General features: G+C 41.9%; 1 protein-coding gene across 1 annotated transcript; it reads right to left on the bottom strand.

Annotated features, from left to right (window-relative positions):
* Positions 1-2,944: 2,944 nt before the first annotated feature.
* IYD (iodotyrosine deiodinase) lies at positions 2,945-23,800 on the bottom strand. Its single transcript, XM_009490232.2, has 6 exons — positions 23,761-23,800; positions 21,049-21,288; positions 11,375-11,569; positions 9,161-9,320; positions 7,137-7,293; positions 2,945-3,127 (listed from the first exon to the last, which is right to left on the bottom strand). The coding sequence occupies exons 1-6, from the start codon at positions 23,798-23,800 to the stop codon at positions 2,945-2,947; spliced, it is 975 nt and encodes a 324-aa protein (XP_009488507.2).
* Between the last annotated feature and the right edge of the window lie 153 nt (positions 23,801-23,953).

Here is a 23,953-nt window from a genome sequence, read left to right as displayed (position 1 = left end):
AACATGGAAAATTCTGATTAGATAGCAGGAAAACTTTTACTTACTATGGAAGTGAACAAATACCATACAGGTTGCCCAAAGAGGTTGTAGAGACTGGGCAAGACCTTAAGAAACCTGATCTAATTAGACCTGCTTTGAGCAGCATTTTGGAGATGGTAATGCTGGAAATCCATTCCATTATTCTGTGATTCTAGAAAACTCATATTTAGAGCTACGTTTGCTAAAGGGCTTAGTTCCCATCTAAGTGTCTAAAAGAGGTGGGTAGACTGAGTCCAGACACTTTGGGAGATGTGGCCATAAGGTACCATGAGAAGACATGCCAAGTTCCAGCCTGTTTTGCAAATCCTGTCAAGTCTTTTAATCTTGGTTTAAAAGGTAACAGGGAGAAGAATAGAAAAATTAAATCCCTAATGGTTGTGTGGGAGACATTCCTCCCAGAATGTTCTCTTCCTGAAAAAAACACCATTTGTTCACCAAAACAAAGGAAAAATCCTTAGTTAAATGTCAAACATTTTAGATCATAGCTTTAGTTTTATTAAATAATGTTCTACATGGAAAGGCAAAATTTATTCTTATTTAATTTGTGTTTTAAGTAAAGACAACACACTTATTAGAGAATAGTGGCAATTCCAAGTAGGCTTGTCACAACAGGAGCACTAACATGATTTATAAGAGACACCACAGTATCATTAGCAGTTGTAATACTACTGGAGTATTTGCATTTGAATAGGTTTTTTTATGAAAAAAAAAAGCATCTTTTATATACATTTTGTGATTTGAGAAGTGCATTCAAGGGTAGAAAATTTCCCATCCAGTAGGTGTGAAGGCTTGTTTTTTTTATATTACTCTGTGTACATTAGTTTCTAGAATCAACATATGGGGAAAAAACCCCACCATTAATCTCTTTTGGTATAAAGAGGTATAACGGTATATACCAATATTTGTTATTGTGACAATTTTTTTTTTTAATATTTTTAAAGTGGTTTAGTTCTTTGTTTTTCAATTATGAAAACATAATAGAAATGGCCTCATATATGCAAGCTCATGCTGGTTTAAACTGAATTCATTTGGTAAAGCTTCTCTGAGTGCTGTTGTGGAATAAACATGCTGTATTTTGCAGACCGAGGCCAGGTAGAAGCAGTTTATTTCTGTAGCTATGGGAGAGATCACAAAGCGACAGAGGTTCATCACTCTATTGATGTGAATGCAGAATTAAAACAAACATAATAGGGCTTATATACATTTATAGCAGATACAAACTACTTTGCAAAGGGGCCTGATATGGCAGCGCAGTATCCGCACAGAAGGAAAACTTGCTACAGTGACTCTAACATGTATTCCTGATAACTGGGAACCTGCAGCTGGTTGGTTTTGACCTGGTTCAGCTCATCCCCTTCTTCTTGACTAGCTTTTAGACCTTGCAAGTGTATAGACACAGGACTTTTTTTATTTTACTGTAGTTACAAAAGCTTATTTGAGATGAGGTCTGCATGAGAAACTTTTTCTGCCATTGCTGTACCACTGAGGATGTGAAATGGGGCTAGGAAAACGGGTGAACACAAAGCCATGCCTGCAAACCAGCAAAATTGTCCGCCGAAGAGAAAAATACTTTTTCTCATTGGGTGACAGAGAGTCTTTGACACTGCAGAAAGCTGTACCTCTGCAAAATACTACCCCCTCCACTTCCTCAGCTGACAACAGGTCATGTTAAATAGGACTGACTTCAGACAAAGTGCAGTGAGTCAACTCGAGCAACCCACAGGGAAGGCTGATGCTAGTCTGGCTGAAGTTACATGCAGCAGAGAGCAGGGTGGGAAAGTACTTCACAGAATATAGACAGCTTCAGGGAAGGACTTCTCTCTTTCAGTGTTTTCATCGTGTGCTGTTCCCAAAGCCGGCAGGAACCACAACCCCACGAGGGGGCTCTGCCAGCGCGGATATCAGTAGCATCAACCCTTCCAGTGAGCAACTCCCACTGGTGCCCATTCACATCTTGCCTGTAGACAAGGCTTTTAGTAGGGAGCATTGCTTTTGTGGGAAGCTGTCTTAAAATAAACGAAAATACTCCTGATTTGGTGTGACGTGAAAGCACCTCTCGCATATCAGGGTCTCTAAAGCAGTTTAAATTTCAGGGCGTTAAACTAGAAGACTTGTGGGTATAAACAGGATAACCAGAATAGTAGTTCCCTCTGGCTACTTCCAGTGGAAGCAGCAAATATAGGGGGCACGACTGATAGCTGCCATATGATCTAGCTGTGCCTGGAACATGTATAAATAGATGGTAACAAGGAAATTACTTGGATGCCTTGTTCCTACTAGATCTCCCCCAGCCGAAGACACTGTACCAGCAAAGAAAGCCTTTTTTGGCTTTCTTTTTTATAAGACAAGGTTTTTGAGATCAATTAAGTAGGGAAAATGCTACTGTATATGAGAAAAATAGCTTCCTTCAATGCAGAACTGAACACAGTGAATGGGAAGGGGCATTTAAATAGCACACACTGAGCAAGATAACACAGCTGAGTTTGACCTCTCTATAGTTTTTAATACAACCTCCATTAAAATTCTGAAGTGAAAATAACTGTGTAATGGTAATCACAAAAGTATAAGGAGAATATACATTCCAGTTCAAGGAAAGATTTGTCCCTACAATGCATAAGAAAAATTGAGCGAGGAAGGTCATTTAAATGACATTATACGTGTCCCCTGGAACAACTGCCTGGGCTCATTGGTAATAGCACCTGTCAAATGCACAGTGCTTGACTGCTTGCTGCTATTAGTAGATGCAGCTGCCGTGATTAGACTAGCAGTAAAAGAAATACAGGTGTAAACAGCCAGAGCAGCAGTGACGTAGGAGGACGATACACAGAACCAGCAGTGACAACTTCAGCGGGCTGCTGTTTGCTAGCTGGCAGCAGGGATGTGCTCCATCCTTGTGGCGCTGGGCTCACATGACCACCATGATGTCTTCCAGTGGCTTTCGGGTCAGCACAGGCACAGTAGCATCTTTCTTGGGATAGCCAACAGGGAGCAGCAGGAGTAGCTTCTCATTTGCTGGGCGCTGGAGCAGCGCCCGGAGTTGGGGGCCGCAGTTGAGGGGTGTGGAGGTCACGGTGTACAGACCCACGTTCTGCAGCAAGACAGACAGCAACAGAGTGAGACAGAGGTCTGTGCTCTGTATTTGTATCCACTGCTCTCAGCAGATCTCTACACATTCTCCTATTGACTAGCCCCAAAATGCTTCTTCATTAGACTCTTCTGCAGGTTTTGGAACACCTGATTTACTAATAGCCTCAACAGTACCATAAAAGACACCTACTTTGCTTACAGAATAGTACAGCATTTCTACACCACAGCAACAGCACAGGCTAATGGAAATACCCTTATTCTGCCTGACATGTCTTTATGTTGTACAGCAGGAGCCTGCCTGCAGTGCCTAGTGTAACAGGGGACCCATGGCTACAGTGAAGTGGAGAGGCAGTTGTGGGGACATCGTTGCAATGCCAGGTGCCCACCAAAGCTGCTCTGCCACTCCCCTCCTCAGCTGGACAGGGGAGAGAAAATATAATGAAAGGCTCATGGGTCGAGATAAGGACAGGGAGAGATCATTCACCAGTTACCGTCACGGACAAAACAGACTCGACTTGGGGAAATGACTTTAATTTATTACTAATCAAATCACAGTAGGATAATGAGAAATAAAACCACATCTTAAAACACCTTCCCCCCACCCCTCCCTTCTTCCCAGACTCAGCTTGACTACCAATTTTCTCTACCTCCTCTCCCCAAGTGGTGCAGGGGGACGGGAATGGGGGTTACGGTCAGTTCATCACACGTCGTCTCTGCCGCTCCTTCCTCCTCAAGGGGAGGACTCCTCACATTTCCCCGCTCCAGCATGGGGTCCCTCCCATGGGAGGCAGTCCTCCACAAACTTCTCCAACATGAGTCCTTGCCACGGGCTGCAGTTCTTCACGAACTGCTCCAGTGAGGGTCCCTTCCATGGGGTGCAGTCCTTCAGGAACAGACTGCACCAGCGTGGGTTCCCCGTGGGGTCATGAGTCCTGCCAGCAAACCTGCTCCAGCATGGGCTCCTCTCTGCACAGGTCCACAGGTCCTGCCAGGGGCTTGCTCCAGCATGGGCTTCCCACAGGGTCACAGCCTCCTTCAGGTGCATCCACTTGCTCTGGTGTTGGGTCTTCCATGGGCTGCAGGTGGATATCTGCTCCACTGTGGGCCTCCATGGGCTGCAGGGGCACAGCTGCCTCACCAGGGTCTTCACCAGGGGCTGCAGGGGAATCTCTGCTCTGGTGCCTGGAGCACCTCCTCCCCTTCCTTCTTCACTGACCTTGGTGTCTGCAAAGTTGTTCCTCTCATATATTCTCACTCCTTTCTCTGGCTGCAGTTGCACAGGTATTTTTTCCCCCCTTCTTAAATATGTTATCCCAGAGGCGCTACCAGTGTCACTGATGGGCTCGGCCTTGGCCAGCGGTGGGTCTGTCTTGCAGCCAGCTGGCATTGGCTCTATCAGACATAGGGGAAGCTTCTAGCAGCTTCTCACAGAATCCTCCCCTGTAGCCACCCTGCTACCAGAACCTTGCCACGCAAACCCAATACATTCCACCCCTCACCTCTGTGAATCACATATTTAAGAATTATTATTAAAATCCACATTCATCACACAATCTTCACAAACTTCACTCACATGAACAACAAACAATTCCCCACACCAAAATCAAAATAACATCATCACAATACCAAATGAAAGTGGAAAATTTACACAATGCACCCCTTGTCCCTTCACCACAATTAGAACGAGCAAAATTCCACATGATCATTCCGCTCTCTAACACTGTTCAGTCCATGTTTTGCCCATTACCTCTCCCAGTTACTATCCTTATCTCGAATTCCTGGTGCCTCAAGTTGGGCGCCAAAAAAGACTGTCATGGTTTAACCCCAACCAGCAACTAAGCGCCACACAGCTGCTCGCTCACTCCCCACCCCTGGTGGGATGGAGGAGAGAATCAGAAGGGTAAAAGTGAGAAAACTCATGGGCTGAGATAAAGACAGTTTAATAGGTAAAGCAAAAGCCGCACGTGCAAGCAAAGCCAAACAAGGAATCCATTCACTACTTCCCATCGGCAGGCAGGTGTTCAGCCATCTCCAGGAACGCAGGGCTCCATTACATGTAATGGTTACTTGGGAAGACAAACGCCATCACTCCGAATGTCCCCCCACCCCCTTCCTTCTTCTTCCCCCAGCTTTATATGCTGAGCATGATGTCACATGGTGTGGGATGTCCCTTTGGTCAGTTGGGGTCAGCTGTCCCAGCTGTGTCCCCTCCCAACTCCTTGTGCACCCCCAGCCTGCTCGCTGGTGGGGTGGGGTGAGAAGCAGACAAGGCCTTGACTCTGTGTAAGCACTGCTCAGCAGGAACTGAAACATCCCTGTGTTATCAACACTGTTTCCAGCACAAATCCAAAACATAGCCCCATACTAGCTACTGTGAAGAAAATTAACTCTATCCCAGCCAAAACCAGCACATTGTGCCATGGGGTTCATCTGGCTCATACACAGGAACATTTCAGTTCTTACCCCCATACAGCTGGCAGGAAGATGTCTTACAGCCTTGTGACCATTTGTTCCTGCTCAAGAGGTGTACTTGACAGGGATAGGGGGCTCATGCTCTACCTCAGAGTTTGTCACAGTTTGCCATCTCTCACAGTGGCCAATGTTCGGGCTTACATCAGAACCCTAAAATAAGTCTATGCATCACTCCTCCTCTCATACAAAATCTCATTTAAAAGCTAAACAATGTGACAAATAGTGAAGAGCTGACACTATCCCAAATATGACCCCACACCTGAGGCACTTCCTGAGAGTCTTTGGATAGGTATTTCAGTCTCTCTCTCTCTCTAAAGCAAGCATTTTGGGAGGCTTTGGGATATAAAAGTCAGCCAGGGAGAGGTGCTCAGACAATGGGCCTCTCATGTTAAGCAACCTCCATGGACTTCTGAAGAGCTAATAGTGGTGGTACTGAATGTTATGAGTCCATGGCACTGTGTTCTTTAGTGTTGTCGATTAATTTCTAAGAGCTCAGAAAGAGACAGCACTACGGAGCCGAACAGTTGGTAGAGAGAAGTCTCACCTGATGGTGGGCTGGCTCAGGGGAAAGTGGAGCCTTGTCACTCCTACTGCTTCGAAGGCACTAGTGACACGGTGCTGGTTCTGCCCCATTCCCTGTGCATCCCCTTTGCTCTCAGCTCCACGGAGGGAAAATACAGAGCCCTATGCAGCTGCAGAGCAGCAACACCCCAGCAATGTGCTTCTGTACTGCTCACTTCTCAGATTTCCCATCCTGAAGATCCTCCTAAGGAACAGCAATGTGTGCAGGGAAGTGTCACTCAAAACAGCGTAGAGGAGAAATAGCAGTTTCTGGTAGGAAATTGGCCTAATATAAGAGGTGGCACCTTGCCGTTACCCTGCTGACAGGCCAAATTAGCAATCGAAATAGCTTCGCTATTTAAACACCTGTGTGAATACATCAGATACAACATGCAGAACTGAGCACTGAGAAACCACTAAGAAAATCCAACTGGCTGGTGTCAAACATGCTGAGCCTTAGAAATCAGTTCACTTTCAGAAATGCCTCAGAAAGACTGATTGAAATAGTACAGCCTGTTCTGTGAAATATGTCCCTGATTTTTTTTCCAGTATTGTATACTAAAAATGATTTGGGGTCAAGCCATTTTTTAGGGATTACTGAAAAGAAGGGGCCAGTGTGGCACTGTACAGCCATGCCTGGGTAATCTGCAGACCCTGTCAGCCCTGTTAGCATAAGGCAGAAACCACAGGGGATGAAGCCTGTTCCAGGAGAAGAGTGACAACTCTGGAAGTATGTTGCATAACATTTTTCTTCTTGTTAACCAGTACTGAGGGTAGAAATCACCTTCTCGGGTGTCAGCCTGCGCAGAATAACTTTAAAACTCAAAACTAAGACATATTGCCAGGAGTTGGAGTGATCCACAGGACTGATAATGCTAAAATCTAAATTGGGTTCCACCATCATTTGGGCAGAATAGTCTTGGTACATAATCCAAACCGATATATTGACTCCCAGTGTGCTGGTTCTGTCAATGTACCTGCAGTGCAGCAAGCAGGATACCACAGGCAATAGAAACACTGATTTCATTGTAATAGTGAGTCTTCTTTTTGCCGTTCGGAAGCTGCCCATATACCTGCTTGAAAATGAGGATCAGATAGGGAGCAGTGTCCAAGTACTCTTTGATCCAGTTTGTTCTGCAAAAGAATAATGTTTAAGACATTTATTTTGCGACCTTTTCACTTTCCCATAAGTCACATTTACTGTCTGCAAAGTGCCACTAATGGTACATGACAATTATAGCAGTAGACTAAAGCTTAGAACATTTACTGCAAAGGATTAAGTATTATCAGCTTAAATAGAAACATTTCTGGGAAAAGAACGCTTGAACAGAGTTCCCAATTTTAACAGATTCGGCTGAGGAGTTGACACGCTCACTCCGAAGAGTGGAATTGCATAAAAATAGGAGGTAGTTCTTGATGCCTTATCTATGAACTGGCCTCATGAGCATTTGCCCTTGGGATTATTTAATTCCTGGAATTTTGCAGACTTGCAGCTCCACCTGTTACCAGCAGTGCCAACTTTTTTATGATTGCAGGGAAAACCGCTGGCAGAAAAGTTCAAAACTTCTCTACGGTGTAAACCTAAAAATATTCTCACAGCAAAAAAAATGTTATTCTGTTTCTGGGTATTTCAGCCCTGTCAGAATCCATTTGGTCCCCAAACTTTTAATGACAATATATACAATTATGATGTAGGATTTAGATAAGAAAATGTGTGCTTTCTACTGTTCTCACTCAAAATACAAAAAATATATTTTAGTTCTTTACATAGCACATAAATTTACATAGTACACAAGCACCTGAAAATTAACAACATTATGAAACAAGGGCAAATCAACCCTATAAAGCTTTGCACATATGCTTCATTTGACAAGCCAAGACTCAGTAGATGTCTTCCCATTGTGTGAGGTTAAGCAAGTCAGTCAGACTTTGGAGGGCATTTGGAACAATTAAATATTGCATAATTCAGCACTTGCATAGGGACAAGCCTTGGGGCTACCTCAGTCAGCAGCAAAACTCCCAATGGCTTTGGGAGCTTCATTGTTTGGCAAACAGCAGGGAAAAACTGGGACAAGAGTTATGGCAACAGAGGTTACATAGAAAAAAAAAAAAAAGATGGAGCCAAATGCTTTGAAGAGTTTCAAGATGGAGAGTATATAATCCCTTTTACTGGAGGCAATTTTATGAACCAGCCACCAAGGCACAATTCTACACATATTTTCAAGTTTTTCTTTCCAAATATGAATCTTAGAAATATATTCAAAGTGAGAGGGAGGAAGAAAAGGAAAAGGAAGACTAGAAGAAATCAAGACAAGCTTCTTTTATCCCTTCAGTTTTCTAGACTCTGATGCTTTCAGTAAGTTTCCCATCATCTTGAGAATCAAGACAAGGCCATGCAACAGGAAAAGGTGTGCTGAACATCTGAGTCACTTATTTCATCCTTCCTCTGGTAAGATTGAAGCACACAGGCATAGTGAGTTTTTCTTTTGTGGGTATCTGTCAGGTGTTGCATCTCACCTGGCCCTTAGAACAAGGCAGCCAGAATTAACATATAGAGATAGTCTTTTTTTTTTTTTTTTTTCAGCTCCTGCTGGGTGGGAACTTTGCTTTCCTCAGACCGGAGTTTCTTCTTCCCAGCTGTAAATTAGCAAAAGGACCACAATATAGCAGCCCTGGCAACTCTCTGTCTGGGGCAGTCTCTGACCCCACCTTCCTTCTTTTTCTGTGATCAGGAAGTGGGAAATATTTACAGCCGCCCTCCTGAGCAGCACCAGAAAACTGGGGAGAGTTTAAGGAGCACCAACTTGAAAGAACATTTTTAAAACAAGGTTTTAAAAATTGAGCTGAATATTTTCAGCTTGTTTTTTTCTTCCTGAAACGAAGGGAAAGCAATGAAAAAAACCCCCAAAACCCAACACATGACTGAAACTTCCCAGTATAGTCTTTCCTAGACCAAAACACAGCTCCCTTCAAACCCCTTAGCAAATTGACCTTTTCATACCTGAATCTTTTCAGGTCATTAACCCATCTGTCTCCCATCCTTTTTTTGTAGTTGATTTCTTCTTCTTCTTCTACGATCTCACGAATCTTATGTTTTAAATGTGGATCTTGAACTACCACAAAGGTCCAGGGCTCAGTGTGTGCTCCACTGGGAGAAGTACCTCCATACAAAAACAGGGAAAGATGAAAACCCGGTTGGCACAATGCTGAAGGAGGGTGTGCAGCAAGAGGTATCAGCTCTTCTTTGTGGGCTTTCAGACTGACCAACAGAGCAATGGGAAAGCAAGTTGATGAGATGGGAAGAAAAGGATTGAGATAAGTTCTGGCAGACAATCTCTGTTCATTTGTTTCTCAAAGAATGTGAAGTCCCGTTCAATGACAGAGATCAGTCCTTTCATACAGCCATCTTACAGGAAGCAAAAATTTGTAAAAATTCCTTTGTGGTTCTTATGGTGAGGCAGTATTATGGTGCAATATAGGCACACAGTAATGTTAATGCAAAGCATTGTACCCAAAGCAACACACTGTCTGAATATGCAACCATGAGACATGGTTTTAGCTGAAGGGCAAAGCTAATGGCTTTCAGGGAAACAAGGCTAAGCGACCACCCGCACGAATCTGTCACTAACTGACAAAGATGAGGAGCTGCACAATGCAGACATCTGCCATATAGTATACAAGTCTGAGTTTGTTGTCCCAAAGACAGCTGGTGTATGTAGGTGTGCACGTCATGTCTGGACTTGCTTATTCAGCCTTGATTATTACACACCAACACCACTGGAGAATAATTTAACTGCCTAGCAGATGAAAGCGAGAAGCTGAAGAATATAGTTATCTGTACAAACTCACAGAGAAATAAGTTAAGGAGACTGTTCAGGTCTCTCTAGCCCTTCAGACATTTTAAAAATATTTGAAGGTCTTGAACAGATACTGTATTTGCTTATCTAAGTGCTGATTTCAGTTTATGAAACACTGAATAAGCAGCTTGAACTATCTTTTATATTAAAATGTGTTTATATCGTGAACCTTGCCCCTACTCAGGTTTGGGTAAGAACTGATGACATTTATGCTTTGCTTTGTTTTCTTTTCCTCCACACAGCCCAAAGCTTTCAGTGTTAAGTACTTCATCTGCACTCCAGGCTTGTTCGCCTTGCTGCATTTGCCAAAACATGCTCAGTGTCTTAATGACTCCCAGCTAATTAGAGGAAGATGGAGCCTTGTTACAGTGCAGTAACGAAGCTGTTTACAGTTTTTAAAGGGAAAACAATGCACATCAATTGCTCAGAATCTCTATATTATTAATCCTGCTAGAGGCTACTGAACTTTTCTCTAAGGGCTTTCTATACTAACAGCAACTGGTTCATAGAAGAGAAATAATGAGAGTCAAAACCACTACTGGCTGAAGTCAATGTTACTAAAGCAGAGAGGAGATTAGGCCAGGACATTACAGTAATGATTTGAAACACAAGTTCTCAAAAAAAAAAAAAAGGAAAATTCTTTTCTGACACTCAGTCAAATAACCTCGATCAGGGTCCTCAGCATAACTCTCCAGTCATATACAATAGGGACCTGGCATTGATGCCGAAAGGACTGGAAAAGATTTTTTGTTCTAGACTGAAATTTTTTTCACGTAATAAACCCCAGCCATTTACGTAAACTAAAATATTTCACATGGCTGGGACAATTTCATCACCTTGTTTGGGGGAAAAAAAAAAAAAAACCAACAAATAAAACCCACACATGATAAATATCATCATAATGAATGAAATTTTAAAGCATGTGAAGTATACATGGTTTGACATTTTTGAGAGAAAACACTTCAATATTTCTATTTGAAAGATGTTTCACTAAACTGTACACCAATTTTATTTGAAATAATATCTTTCAAAGCTTGGAAATGAAATGTTTTGTTTCATGCTGTTGAAATGCTCTTTTTCACTTTTGGGTGCACTGCAAATGCAAAGGAATTGGGAATGCTCCAAACCAGTCCCTGACATATAGCTGTTCAAGCTGAGTAATTTCCAATCAATCAATGGGTTCTCATTCATTATGGCTACAGGTGAATCTAGGAAAACCATAAGCCAACTGCCAATTCCCTTGGCTTTTCCACATCACTTTTACACAGTTGAACAGCAATGCTGATCTCTTTTTTTTGTTTTGGGGGTTTTTTTTTTGTTGTTTTTCTTTTCAGACCTTGAACCACTCAGTACCATACCTGCTGTTCTGATGACATTATCGATAACCTCCCTGGGGACCGGCTCATCACTGAGAAACCTGACAGACCGCCTCTTATTAAGAAGCTCATAAAACATCTGTGACCTTTTAATCATTTCAGCCTCAGAGTAGCGCTCCACAAAGAAGGGGACATGGGCAACATTTTCATCAAGTCTTTGCCACTCTTCATCAAGCTCTGCAAGAAAATAAAAGTGGTTAGGGATTTTTTTGCTGGAGAGTGCTGTTTATATCTTTGGCATTCACCATTCAGCACTGTAATGCACTTTGGCCTGCATTGGCATACATTGCACTTCTACACCACTGGAAAGGCGAAGTCCGAGGTTCCAGTTGACACAACTCATTGATCCCTAGCTCCAGCTACTGAACAAACACCTTGTTTAAATACCAAGAGGCAGGAGGGTCCTGGCTGGCTGTAGCAAGTGTGATCCATGAAGAAGTTACAGCCTTCCCCACTTCAGTCTGCAAGCCTGCCTGTAAAAGTGGGTTACAAGCTGAAACAGCAGTGAAAAGGTGGCCAACCTTTGAGCCCACATTTCTCAGTAAGTAAATGTGAACATGTGTGTTCCAATCTGAGCAGTCTAATAAGAAAAGAAAAAAAAAAGAAGAAAATCAGTTAAATTACTGAAGTTAAGGAGAGGACTTGACTACCAAGATGTATAAAATCTCCTCTGAAGAGCTGAATGTCAGCTTCTTCCATATTCGTGTTTCATAGGAGAAGCATTACAAGTCTAGGCTCTGCACAAATGTGACTTTGTGGTTAAGTTCTCTGGTTTCATGGTACTTTCAGCATAAGAGGAAAAGGATGACAGGCATCTATACTTAGGATAACAACATATCAAATGTAGGATATTGTGTTTCTTGTCTTTAATTTAAGAACTCAAAATGGTTCCTCACTTCACTGAAATCTGTCTCTCTGTTTTGTATTTTTTTTAATACCACAAAAGGCATCTTCTGTTGTCTCTGAGATCTCGTCTTTCTCCCCTGCACTCCTCGAATCAGCAGGGATAGCATTTTTTGCAACTATTATGTGGAAGTTAAAGCCATTTAAATTTTGCATTTTGACTAGTCAATAGTATTGAGCAATCTGCTACAGAGAGCTGAGTCAGGAAAAAATATTCCAGTTCTTTTTCAGTCGCCATTAGGCTATTATCCCAGAGTCATAGCAATCTTCAGTGCAAATTCAAACAGCAATTATTTCTGTATTTTAGTAGTATGCCGTTGCCTTAGAGACCAGGCTGATTTTTTTGTTGTTTTATAAACAGCAGTGAAATATTCACAAGTGTGGCTCAGCATGTGCAAGAGGCTGCAATATATCCAGTTTCACATGTTGAATCTAAACAGAATGATTCTGGGCACCAAACAACATACATTTCATTTTGCATACAAAGAAGTCACCCAGAAAGTTTGTTTTGTTTAGCATTTCATGCCTGTGTTAAGCACTCTCAGTCACGGTCTGCAAGGACCTGGCTCCATGGTAATGGGAAGCAGTGACCCATTGTAAAAATTATTTTTGTGGGCATCTTGCACACTCAAACTGAAAAAGGAAGAGGATGCCTCTTCCTAGTGTTCCCTTTGTGGCTTATGCTCAGTACAGTAGATTATTTACTATTCAGTAGCAACCCGCTGACTAGGACTTGCCCTTTGCTAGGATTCAGGTGGTCTTCTCTTTCAGAAACTTTCATACCCCCTTTTTTGCTGTTCCTCCTCCACACACAGTGAAGAGAATACCATGGGGTTAAAGAGCTATGTTTACACTATCAAGTAGTGTGGTGCAATAGGATGTTGAGAGGAAGACCTGCTGCTGGGGACCCAGTGTTCAACATCCTACAGGTTTTAGGGCGGTAGGCTAGCTGGGGAGGGGAGGCAGGGAGACAGAGCTCTGCATCCTTCCCACATCTTCTACGCTGTGCATGGTACCATAGTATGCCATTTTCAAGGACCACTGTATTAAGCTGGTAAAAGCCACTATGCAGCCTCTCCTTGACGATTCACAGGGAAAGCAGTTGTGGAATAGTTTGCAGGATGCATCTCTCTCCCTCTTGCCTCTTTGCCTGGTGGCTTGGAAGAAGGTGTAACCCTCAGCCCAGAGGGTAGGGCCCATGTCATCAGAGGCACAGTGACACAATTGCTGTGAAGATGTGAGAAAGAACATGAGCTAAAGCCATACTGGATGAGAAAGAAAAAAAGTAAAAAGTGGAAGTAAAAAACCTTCCACAGACAGAAGCTGAGACAGTGATGGCTGGCAGCCAAAGGATTTGAGAGAAAAAGTGATGACCCAAAAATGTATAAAACCCTAAGGGAAAAAACAGGGAGCTGAGAGACAGCAACGCAGCAACACTTTCCAACTTGATTGAGGACTGTCTGGCCAGTAGAGGAATTCAGAAGGTGACCATTGATATAGACAGGATAGAAAATCATGCAAGCTTTGGCCCCATAACCTCTCCTGCAAGTTCCTCTCGAAGGACTTACAGGCCTGGAAGCTGGATGGCCTCCTGCAACTGTCTTGATTAGTCCAATAAAATTAATTCTCCCTCTCCAAATCCATCTTGTGTATAGCAGCACTGAAACCACAACAAAGATATTTGTTGCTGAACTGAGATTTAGCAGTTACACAGAATGACATGCATCTTAATTTTATACATAGGCACTCACATAAAAGGAGTTTCTAAATGGGAGAAATATTTTCCTTATGATAATAAAGAACTTCCTGAAATCAGCTGAGGTTGTTCATTGCCTATCAGAAGGCAGAATCTGACCACAAAACTATGCTGATAGTAGGTATAGGATTAGCGTCTTGGTGAAAATTTCAGGTCAGACTATGCTATTTGTGCTTATACCAATGTGTGGTAGTGATCATCCCTATCCATTTCCCAAGCTTACAATGTTGAGTGTCCTGGGAAATAGAAATAGAGTATTTCTAGCCTAGAAACAGTCAAATAGAACTAACTCCAGGACCCAAGAGTTCTTATGTGCCCTCGTTATTTACTTTCTTATGATGAGGTTTTTATCAAAGTTCAGAAAGTAGGAAATACCATACATTCAATGTACCATACCTTTTATTCAGCCACTGATGGAGCTGATTCAGCCACTAACCTTGGCTTCTAAGCAAATCCAAGCCCCGCTTGGTCATCTCTTTTTCTAGTGTTATTGCAAAACTACCAACAACCATTTTGAGTTAGAGATACTGAGAGTAGTCTATAAAATACTGAAAATCTTTACAAAGGAGGTTTGTCAAATGGGAGCAAAGGCTGGAGGAAATTTGTGTAATCTCTGTACCTGGTTTTGAAACACAAGGAGGGGAAAGTCAGGTAGGTGATAGACCATCAATACATATGTGAATATTGAAGGACAGAAGGATGAAGAGCAAGATTAAATTACTTATAGGGATGAGGACAGTAGTCAGAGAGCTGGCTCAGATGATGTACTTAATCCAAAGAGAATGTTGCTTGTGGCCAGTTGAGTGCAGAGGCCTAGACAGCAAACTGGAAGAGCTGTCAGTGCCTCTACAGAACATGAAACAAAACGTGACAGGGAGGGAAGAATGAAGATGCAGTAACAACAGCAGTACCTGCTTTGATTTGTCCAGGAAGCATATCAATAAAAAATAAGTAATAACTGACATTGTGGTAGATTGTAAAGAAATAAAAAAGTAGCATGGCTAAAAAAAGGGTTGCTTTTTGAGATGCACTGTCTTCTGGGATAGTGTGAAGCTTACAAAGGCCCCCAGGGTCACATGCAGATCAGGACACATCTTTAAGGGAGAGTTATATTGCCTCAATCACATCATTGTTATGAAGTACATGGCAGAAGCATGGCTTTCCACACATAGACCGAAGAGGAAATATTATGATAATACTATAAACCAGGCTTCCCAGGTGAAGCATCCAATACCTTAATAAAATGACCTGGTTTTCTCTTGTGCAATGACTCTCTTAGCTTTGGTTTCAGTGAGAGGGGAGGACATTATAAAAGAAACAAACAAACAAAAAAACCAAAAACCTACCCTTAAACTGAGATTATCAGTTCATTCAATTTAATTGACTAAATGAAAGGGTAAGGAAAAGTAGGTCTACAACTGTGGCTCTCAATTTTTAAGGGAACAAACTTGAGGAAAACAAGGGATTATGAAAAATTAAGTTGCAGAACTCAGATTGAAGAATTCAGGGATCAGGAAGCAGAGAGATTTGGCATTTCTTTAAATCAAAGGTATAAAAATAATCTTAGATGTAATTGGTTGAATAAACATCTCAAATGATCTATAGACAACTAGGAATGGAAGAAAAGGATTAGTTAGCACAGAAACCTAGGCCTTGTCAGTCAGAAAGTATAAAACTTGCAGTATTACCTAAAGCCAAGCTGCAATACATTTTGTGAGGTTTGCTTGCTTGTTTGGTTGGTTGGTTGGGTTTTTTTGTAATCCATGTAAGTAGAAGAGAAGAAAAGAAATGAAGCTGCTGTGTGGTCTGGATGGTTCAACTTAATAATAACATGATGAAACAAGAAATGTATTTTCGAAGATGTTGAACATAGGACAAAGAGGAGGTGACTAGTGAGAATGAGAATATGACAGTCACCATATCTGAGCTTAAGTTTTGTAAGCAAAACTTAAAAACATTAATGTACTCAAAACAGGAGTACTGGCTGAGGCAGAAGAAAAACCCAGAAGTGAGAGAACTAACACACAAAACCAAAATTCTCCTGGCAATTTTTTTTAAATAATAAATTAATCTAGTATTTATTCTCTTCCACCATGTGTCTACCATTCATTTTTAGCAGTTAACATTATCCATATGCTTAGCTAAAATCATTATCAGCACCATCTGTTTAGTGCATGCTCTCTATATCTTTAATTGCTGTGTTTGGACATACTCCTGTTTGTACAGTCACGTTATACAATACTACAAATGTCTTGTTTACAATTCTGTGTATTCCACCATTTGATGGACAACAGACATTCTGCTAATCAGTTTATTATCTTATTAGCCACATTCTCAAGATTGCCATCGATTCTGTTGTACATTTGCAAGAGTTATTAGGCTTCCTCCTTTTTAAGCAAATCTAAAATGGTTTTGGCTCAGATATCCTGAGTGAAATCTCATTTTAAAAGTACTATTTCTCTAACTCTACCAGAAATTCCTCTCTGGATACATTTTAAGATGATGTTTGTGTTCTTCCCAGCAGTTCATATGGGAGGTTATAATCAGCCTACAAATCACGTAATAAATTTTGCCTCAATTTGGAGCAAAAACTCTTACCATAAGTTCCTAGTAACATAACCTCACACTGAGAACAATGACTTGTCATTTCATTTCTGTTGGCCATTTATTTTACCTACAGTGACACTTCCCTGTGTTGTGGGCTCCCAGTTGTACATCATTTAAGAAATTTTACTTGGACACTCCTTGGTTTTATGCAAAGACCACTAGATAATAGTATCAGTTGGTCTTGAGGCTGATGCTTGAGAAACCTCACTTGTAACCTCAGTCTAGACCAATGAGTTTACTTTCCAAACCAGCTCTTTCAGTTTCTTCTCTAAGGAGTTGCTTCCTAAGCATAGAATTCCTCTCCAATCCTCTTTTCCAGTGTAAAGACATGATGCATAGGAAAACAATTAAATGTATATAAAGAAAGCTTTCAGATCTTTGGACTTAAAATGCTGGGCAACTGAACCTGTGGTTTTTTGCTTGATTAATGGCAGGCTGCTACATAATCTGCCACTATAGGAATCCCAGTAGTGAATCCAATCCTGAACTGAGTGTGTGATAATAGGGAACTAAAAGAGATGGAGTGCCTTACTAGTGAGTTATAAATTGTGGTTGGCAGGCTGATCCTGGAAACCTCAAGAGTTGGTCGGGGATCTTAAGCAAAAGAAGTATGTATCAAGTGGGAGAGGTGGACCTTGGAAGAAAGAGGCCAGCATCAAAATATTGTAAAAATTATCTCAAACTAGAATATAGCTGCAGAAGGTTTCTTAAGGTCTTCAGAGGAACAGAGTGGCTGTTTTATAAAGAGAAGATTTGCTGCTTTACCTAGTAAAAGGAAAGTTGAGAGGTAATCTGACTGCTGTCTGTAAACCACAGGAAGGTATACACCAGGGCTGGAAAAGCGCCTTTTAAACTAACAAGAGGATGGAACAGGAAAAATGGGTATAGAGTAGTATTAAATAAGTTTGGGCAGGCAGGCAGATGAGGACTTTTTAACCCATAGCACAAAGTTCTGGAATAGCCTTCCAGCAAGGTTAAAGAAACAGGGTCAAAAAAGGCCAATTTTCATGTTCATTCAGATGGTGACAAAGGCTGAAGGTGTCTGCAGCAGCAGGGAGACAAACACAATGATGCACCATGTCCATGTAAGTCCTGTGTTCCTAAATGACACAAAGCATAAACTGCCATTGAATTTGAAAATTAAACGGCTGTTGCCTCATTCATGTCAGTAGTATTATTAAAAGTTATTGGAAGCCTTTGAACTTGGGGAGAGGAGAAATACTTCTAAGTGGCAGGGGTCTATTATAAGAAGTATCACAAGCAATGAGCAGTGCATTTTCAGAAGAGACGGAACATTTGGGCCTTTGTAGATTGCTTTGTAGTCCTTAAGTCGAGTACATCACCAAAGTCTCCACACTTAAATATGCAGTAATAAAATGCCTTTGCTATTAATCTCTGCAACTGATCCCCAGATCAACAAGGACACAAATAAAATTCAACCTTATCCCCCACACCACTGTAAACTGGGTCTGTATTCACCTCATCCATCAATTGTATTGATCTGAATATATGACCAAGAAAGTGGCCAATATACACTGGGCTAAAGACTGAACTTGCCTTTGCAACGGTCCAGATATATCTAATTGTGTAAACCTGAAGCAGTGGGAGACTTTGGGATCAGATGCCCACTACTAAAAGAGAGTCCTTGTGACTCATCGTTCAAGACAAGGCTGAAGAAACATCTTTTTCCGTCTGTTATCTACTTGGTAATCACACATGGCCTAATGCAAGAGATGGCCAGATATACACACATGCAGACCATTCTTGCCAGTCCACAGCACAACAATCTCTCATTCTGGATCTCATAAATGAAGAAAAAAGTTAGAGGACAGATGAGTATGCAAACAAATCTGAAGTACTGCCAGCTAAGGCATTAAACAAATGGACTGAGTGAATACTTTCCACTTAACCACAAAACTGGGTTTCTGGCTGCTCTGAGAAACATCCTGCTCTTCAGCTGCTGAAAGCATAACACAGACAAGCTCGGGAGCATTTGGCCCTCCCCTTCTGCCCTTCACTGCCAATAAGTGACTCTACTGAGTCTGTCCAAGCAGTTCAGCTAATTACACCTCATGCTTTGCTGCTCAAAGGTATGACCCTCTCAGGGGAAACATCCCCAGCAGTGCCACTTGAGGGAAGGTTGACGGAGTGGATGATGCCCGAGTAAGTTCAGTGCTTTTCTTACAGAGCACTTCACTCTCTTGGCAAAGTGCCCTTACTTTGGTCATGGCCAGGTATCGAAAGACTTGGTCTTCAGCTGCCTCTTCCTGTTAGGGCTCTTCAAAATTCAGCTTGTTCACCTGCAGCAGCCCTAGATTGTAGCTTTAGACAAGGCCTTTAAAATGCTTCATTCTCACCTAAGTCAAATTGTCTTTAGAGGAACTTTGTCTTTAAACACAAGCCAGCTTGAGACATTTAAGTAGAAAGAGCTTTTCTGATGAAGTAAGATATGTTAGTAAAGTAGTAGAATTTGCACAGCAGATCAAATATTCTCTACTATTAAGAAAATCTCTGTTTACATCCATGTTTCCACTTCAACATCTATGGCAGTCACTGAAATTTTTAACACTGACAACAAGCTGAATATTTTGATCCTCGATTATAGCATTAGCAGAGAAGCATAGCATTAGCAGAGTAACATAGCCTTACCAAGGTGGCCATATTCTCTTTTTACTCAGGCTGGACTTTCCTCTCCTGAAGAAAAGCTTCCCCAAGCATGATGTAATTATTTTAATTTTTCTGGAGGTAAAAGACATGCCTGTTTTGCAAAGATGTTGGTTTGGAACCACACAACATGAAGGGAAAGATGATTTGTTCTTAAAAGCAAGAAAGCCTAATTTAGTGTTGGATTACATGGTACATAGAGAGAGGTTTTATTTAAAAATAAATAAATCTCCTTTTAACAACAGCGCAAGTGTGTCGGCCTGCCTGCCGATTTCTTGTAAGCAATGTAAAACTAGTACAGTTTTGAATTTAGCGCCTGAATAACAGGGAAAACAACTAAGACCTTTCGTATATGTAGCTGTTGCAGTGAGGCTCCTTGTTAAGAGATAATAGGATTGTTTATTTAGAGGATCTAAATTTTTAAACTGATAGAAACAGCTGTAGTCAAAGATGCCACTGATAATTCATAGATTATCACCTGAACTACCCATGGGAACTGTAATTTGCAGTAATTTAACTGAACTAGTAAGCCATTAGTGACAAAGAAAATATGGGATAATTTTATACAGAATCTATTTTTCATTGTACAAAGGAGGGTACAACATATGAACTAACTTTTAAAGGAATATTGTATATTTGGGAAATAGTCAACATGGTTTAAAAGGTTCCAAGTATCAACTATTTCTGGAAACTGATTCATAACACTGTAACTCAAACTACACCGAACACTGAGAAATAATGGTTCTTAGAAAAAGGTATACGTGCAGAAAAAGAATATAAGTTTCAAGATTCCTAGAAGTGGACTCAAGCAATGTGTCATTATGGGACAAAAAACACACAAAAAGCCTTTGAAACTAGCTTGGGTGAAAAAGGCTGTATTAACTGCAAGTTTAAAAACTTTATAGGAACAGAACCCTGTAGATTTTTATTTCGCAAGGGAATGAAGGGAGCTTATGGAGGATAGTCAGGAAGCAAAAAGAAGGAAGGGTACATTTTGTGCTCAGACTTTTGTCCAAGCTGTGTGTCAGAAATCACTACTGAAAAAAAAAAGGGGGGGGGGGGGGGCATTCTGTAAAGGTTCAAATATACGGTTGAGTGAACAGAGATTAGCACCATCACCACATTTTGTTCTTAAATATTTGATCAACGTACCTCCCAAATGATTCCCAGTGCTAATCCGGCTAAAGCTCTCACGGATGCTCACAGAAGTCACAAAAGGAGGACTTCTGTAATAACTGTAATAAACCCATTTCCAACTTTTCTGGGGGTGCTGAGATCAAATATGTAGCACTGGATGGTAAAGTGGGATGAGATGTCTACAAAATCAGCTTACAGAGAGAAACCCTCTGCTCGGGTCTTCCCTTTGCTCACAGTAATGAGGCCTGGGAAGAGGCTGGGGGCTTCAGCAGTATCTCCTTTCTTTTCCTGCATTCCCCACAGAGTCTCTCATAGGTCTGAGATCTGCTGGGCAGAGGGGCAGACAGCAGTCTTTGAAAATGCATTTTCTTTTTGCATTCTGACCTGTGGGATTTGGAGGAAATAGAGATTTACACCAAGAGTGACATGACATCAGGACAGCCTCCTTCCACAGAGCTGACAAGCTCAGGGCACAGCAGCAGTAGCACTATGCGTCTCCATCACTGTGGAGAAGTTGAGAAGATCGCATCTTCTTTATTTGTACCAGCAAATCAAATTCAAATAACAAAACAGCTTAGATTTTTCTTACCTTCTTCCTCTAAGTGGTGGTCAGTGCCATCTTTTAAATGTTCATCCACCCATGGGCGAGATAGAGGCTTGCTTTTAGTCTCACGTTTTTCCTTCTCTCCATTAGTCTTCTTCAGTATTACTCCAATCAAAACACATACAATGGCTATAAAGACTGGGGTTAGGGATGAAAAGAGTGCCATGATAATGGAAATGTGGAGCCTTCCTTCCAAGTTCAATAGTTTATCCCAAAAAGGTGAGGTTGAAATAGGAAGAGCACAACAGCAGTAAGCAGAAAGGGGTGGACCCAAAGTTCAATCCTCAACCCTATCCTGCTTCTACTTTTCAGCCACCGCCCCCACAATCATCTGTAATGTGCTTCTGCTGTTAAGCAGACCCAGAATTACATATTTTCTGGAAAGAAACTGCTTACAAGCAGAGGCACTGACCATACAAATGCATAAATATCATCAAGTGCAAAATATAAAAAAAAAAAAAAATCTTCCAAAACCCCAGACTAAGGCAAAACACTTCTCCCCCTTATTTTTATCATAATGGTGATCCCAGTAATCTTGCTTGTAACAATGATTATGAGAAAGAGCCAAGTAGGAATGTGACTTTTAAAAATTGATGGCATCTTGTCAATGTTTAACTCATAAAATTAGTCATATTGCTCGTATCCCAGGAAGTCAGAATATCACCAATTGAATAGCAGCTTGCAGTGCTGTCCTGGTTTCAACTGGGATAGAGTTAATTTTCATCCTAGTAGCTGGCATAGAGCTGTGTTTTGGATTTAGTAGGAGAAGAATGCTGATAACACACTGATGTTTTAGTTGTTGCTAAGTACTGCTTATGCTAGTCAAGGACTTTTCAGCTTCCCATGCTCTGCCAGGTGCACAAGAAACTGGGAGGGGGCACAGCCAGAATAGTTGATCCAAACTGGCCAAAGGGCTATTCCATACCATATGACGTCATGGTCAGTATAGAAACTGGGGGGGAGTTGGCCAGGGGGGCAGCAATCGCTGCTCGGGAACTGTCTGGGTATCGGTCGGCGGGTGGTGAGCAATTGCATTGTGCATCACTTATTTTATATGTTATTATTATTATCATTATTATCATTATTGTTTCTTCCTTTTCTGTCCTATTAAACTGTCTTTATCTCAACCCACAAATTTTACTTTTTTTTTTCCCGACTCTCTCCCCCATCCCACTAGGGAGAGGGAGAGTGAGCGAATGGCTGTGTGGTGTTTAGCTGCCTGCCGGGTTAAACCACAACAAGCACCACCCTTGGCTATGTAAATGGGTCAATAAAACAGATAAGTAAAGTGGCAGCATTACCTCTGCATGAAGCATGAATGAGATGATTCACAGAACCCTGTATTCATCCTGGATGTTCTGGGGGAAGAAATAAGAAGAATTCAGGGAATCAAAATAAGAAATATTTGCGGGCTAAAAATCTATGCTGCAGTAATTTTAAAACTGTGATTCAGCTATCTTATCAAAGGAAAGATTAAAAAGTGATAGGATCCTGGTCTAATCCAAGAAAGTCTAACTGCTTAACCCATTTTTTTACCTCAGCCAGCTGCTTGGGAACCAAATCAACACAGCAACGTTGAATCAATATCTTTATCTGGGACTTTTGGGACATACTGGAAAACGAAACACCAGATGGCAGTGGGTGCTGAGGGTTGTGCTGAAGAGCAGGGTACAGGGGTACTGACTGCATGCAGTCACCAGCACCCATCAGCCCTTTTTAGCGCTGGCCGAGCACCAGCCCTGCCAAGCCTTATCTCATGCTGCACACGGCCAGCTCTGAAGTCTCTGCATCCATGGCAAGTTAATCTGCACTTTGGATAAGCCCTCCCCAGAATAAGTGGGAGCAGTTCATGGCTGTAACCATTCCAGGAGATGGTGTGCCCCAGGGCCCTGGCACGTCACGCACCGCCACTGGAACCTGCCGGGGGGCATCGCAGGTCCTGCGTAGGGCACCCCCTCTTTTCTTGATGTGGAAACTGGGGCACACAGGGGAGAGAGAAGAAGAAGTTGAGGCATGCACAGGTTTCATCCTGACAAGTTCTCAGTCCATAGCCTAGCCACTCATGTCTCGCACCCTTTTGCAGCACTGAGAGCACGCTTACTGGTCCCATTTGACACTGCCACTCCAAAGGCTTCCTGCTGTATGCTCCCTACTTTCCCATGCTTCAGTGAATGTTGCTGGCTGCCTTGAATAAGGGTCAGCGTGTCAGGAAACACAGATTAATGACCAGCTTGGTGCACAGGAAGAGGAATGTGTGGCCATCCTGGTTGGCCACACACAATGATAGTCTGGCTGACAGTCTGGTTATCTATCCTCTATTAATACAAGCTCCTTGTATTAAAAGAGGCAAGGCCAAGCAAATTTCTCAGTTGTGCATATATTGTTTAGATGTGCTTAGAGGCAAAATGAAACTGCCTCACATCTTGTACTCAGGCTGGGCTTTCCCAGCTGCCCAGCTCAGATACAGAATAAATACTTCACACCTATTGCAGGGCATCCTACCCAACACATAGTCCCTGGGTCCAAATAGGTCCTGGTCCTTCTGGGCAATATATGGGTCTTTGTGTAGGAAGGGTACCCCCAGAACCAGCCAAATACCTGTGCGAATCCATTAGAGATTAAATAAAGAAGACATGCAGAAGTTGTGCTTAGGTTTCTATTGTAATCCAGTAAAATTGGCAGTAGACAGGCACCTGCCCCCTGCTAAGAGGGTGACCTGCTTTAAAACCTGAGCCATTCATCTTCTCTTCCCTACTTTCCAGTCAAGTTGTCACCTGGGACACATGCTTGGCTCATTGATATTGAGTTGCATATGGAGGAAAAAAAAAAAAAACAAAACAAACCACAACCAAAAAAAACAACCAAAACCCATACAGTGTACAGGACAACA

The sequence above is a fragment of the Pelecanus crispus genome, chromosome 3 (assembly GCF_030463565.1).
Source record: "Pelecanus crispus isolate bPelCri1 chromosome 3, bPelCri1.pri, whole genome shotgun sequence".
Taxonomy (NCBI): domain Eukaryota; kingdom Metazoa; phylum Chordata; class Aves; order Pelecaniformes; family Pelecanidae; genus Pelecanus; species Pelecanus crispus.
The sequence above is the reverse complement of the archived record's forward strand: the minus strand, read 5'-3'. Positions and strand labels throughout refer to the sequence as shown.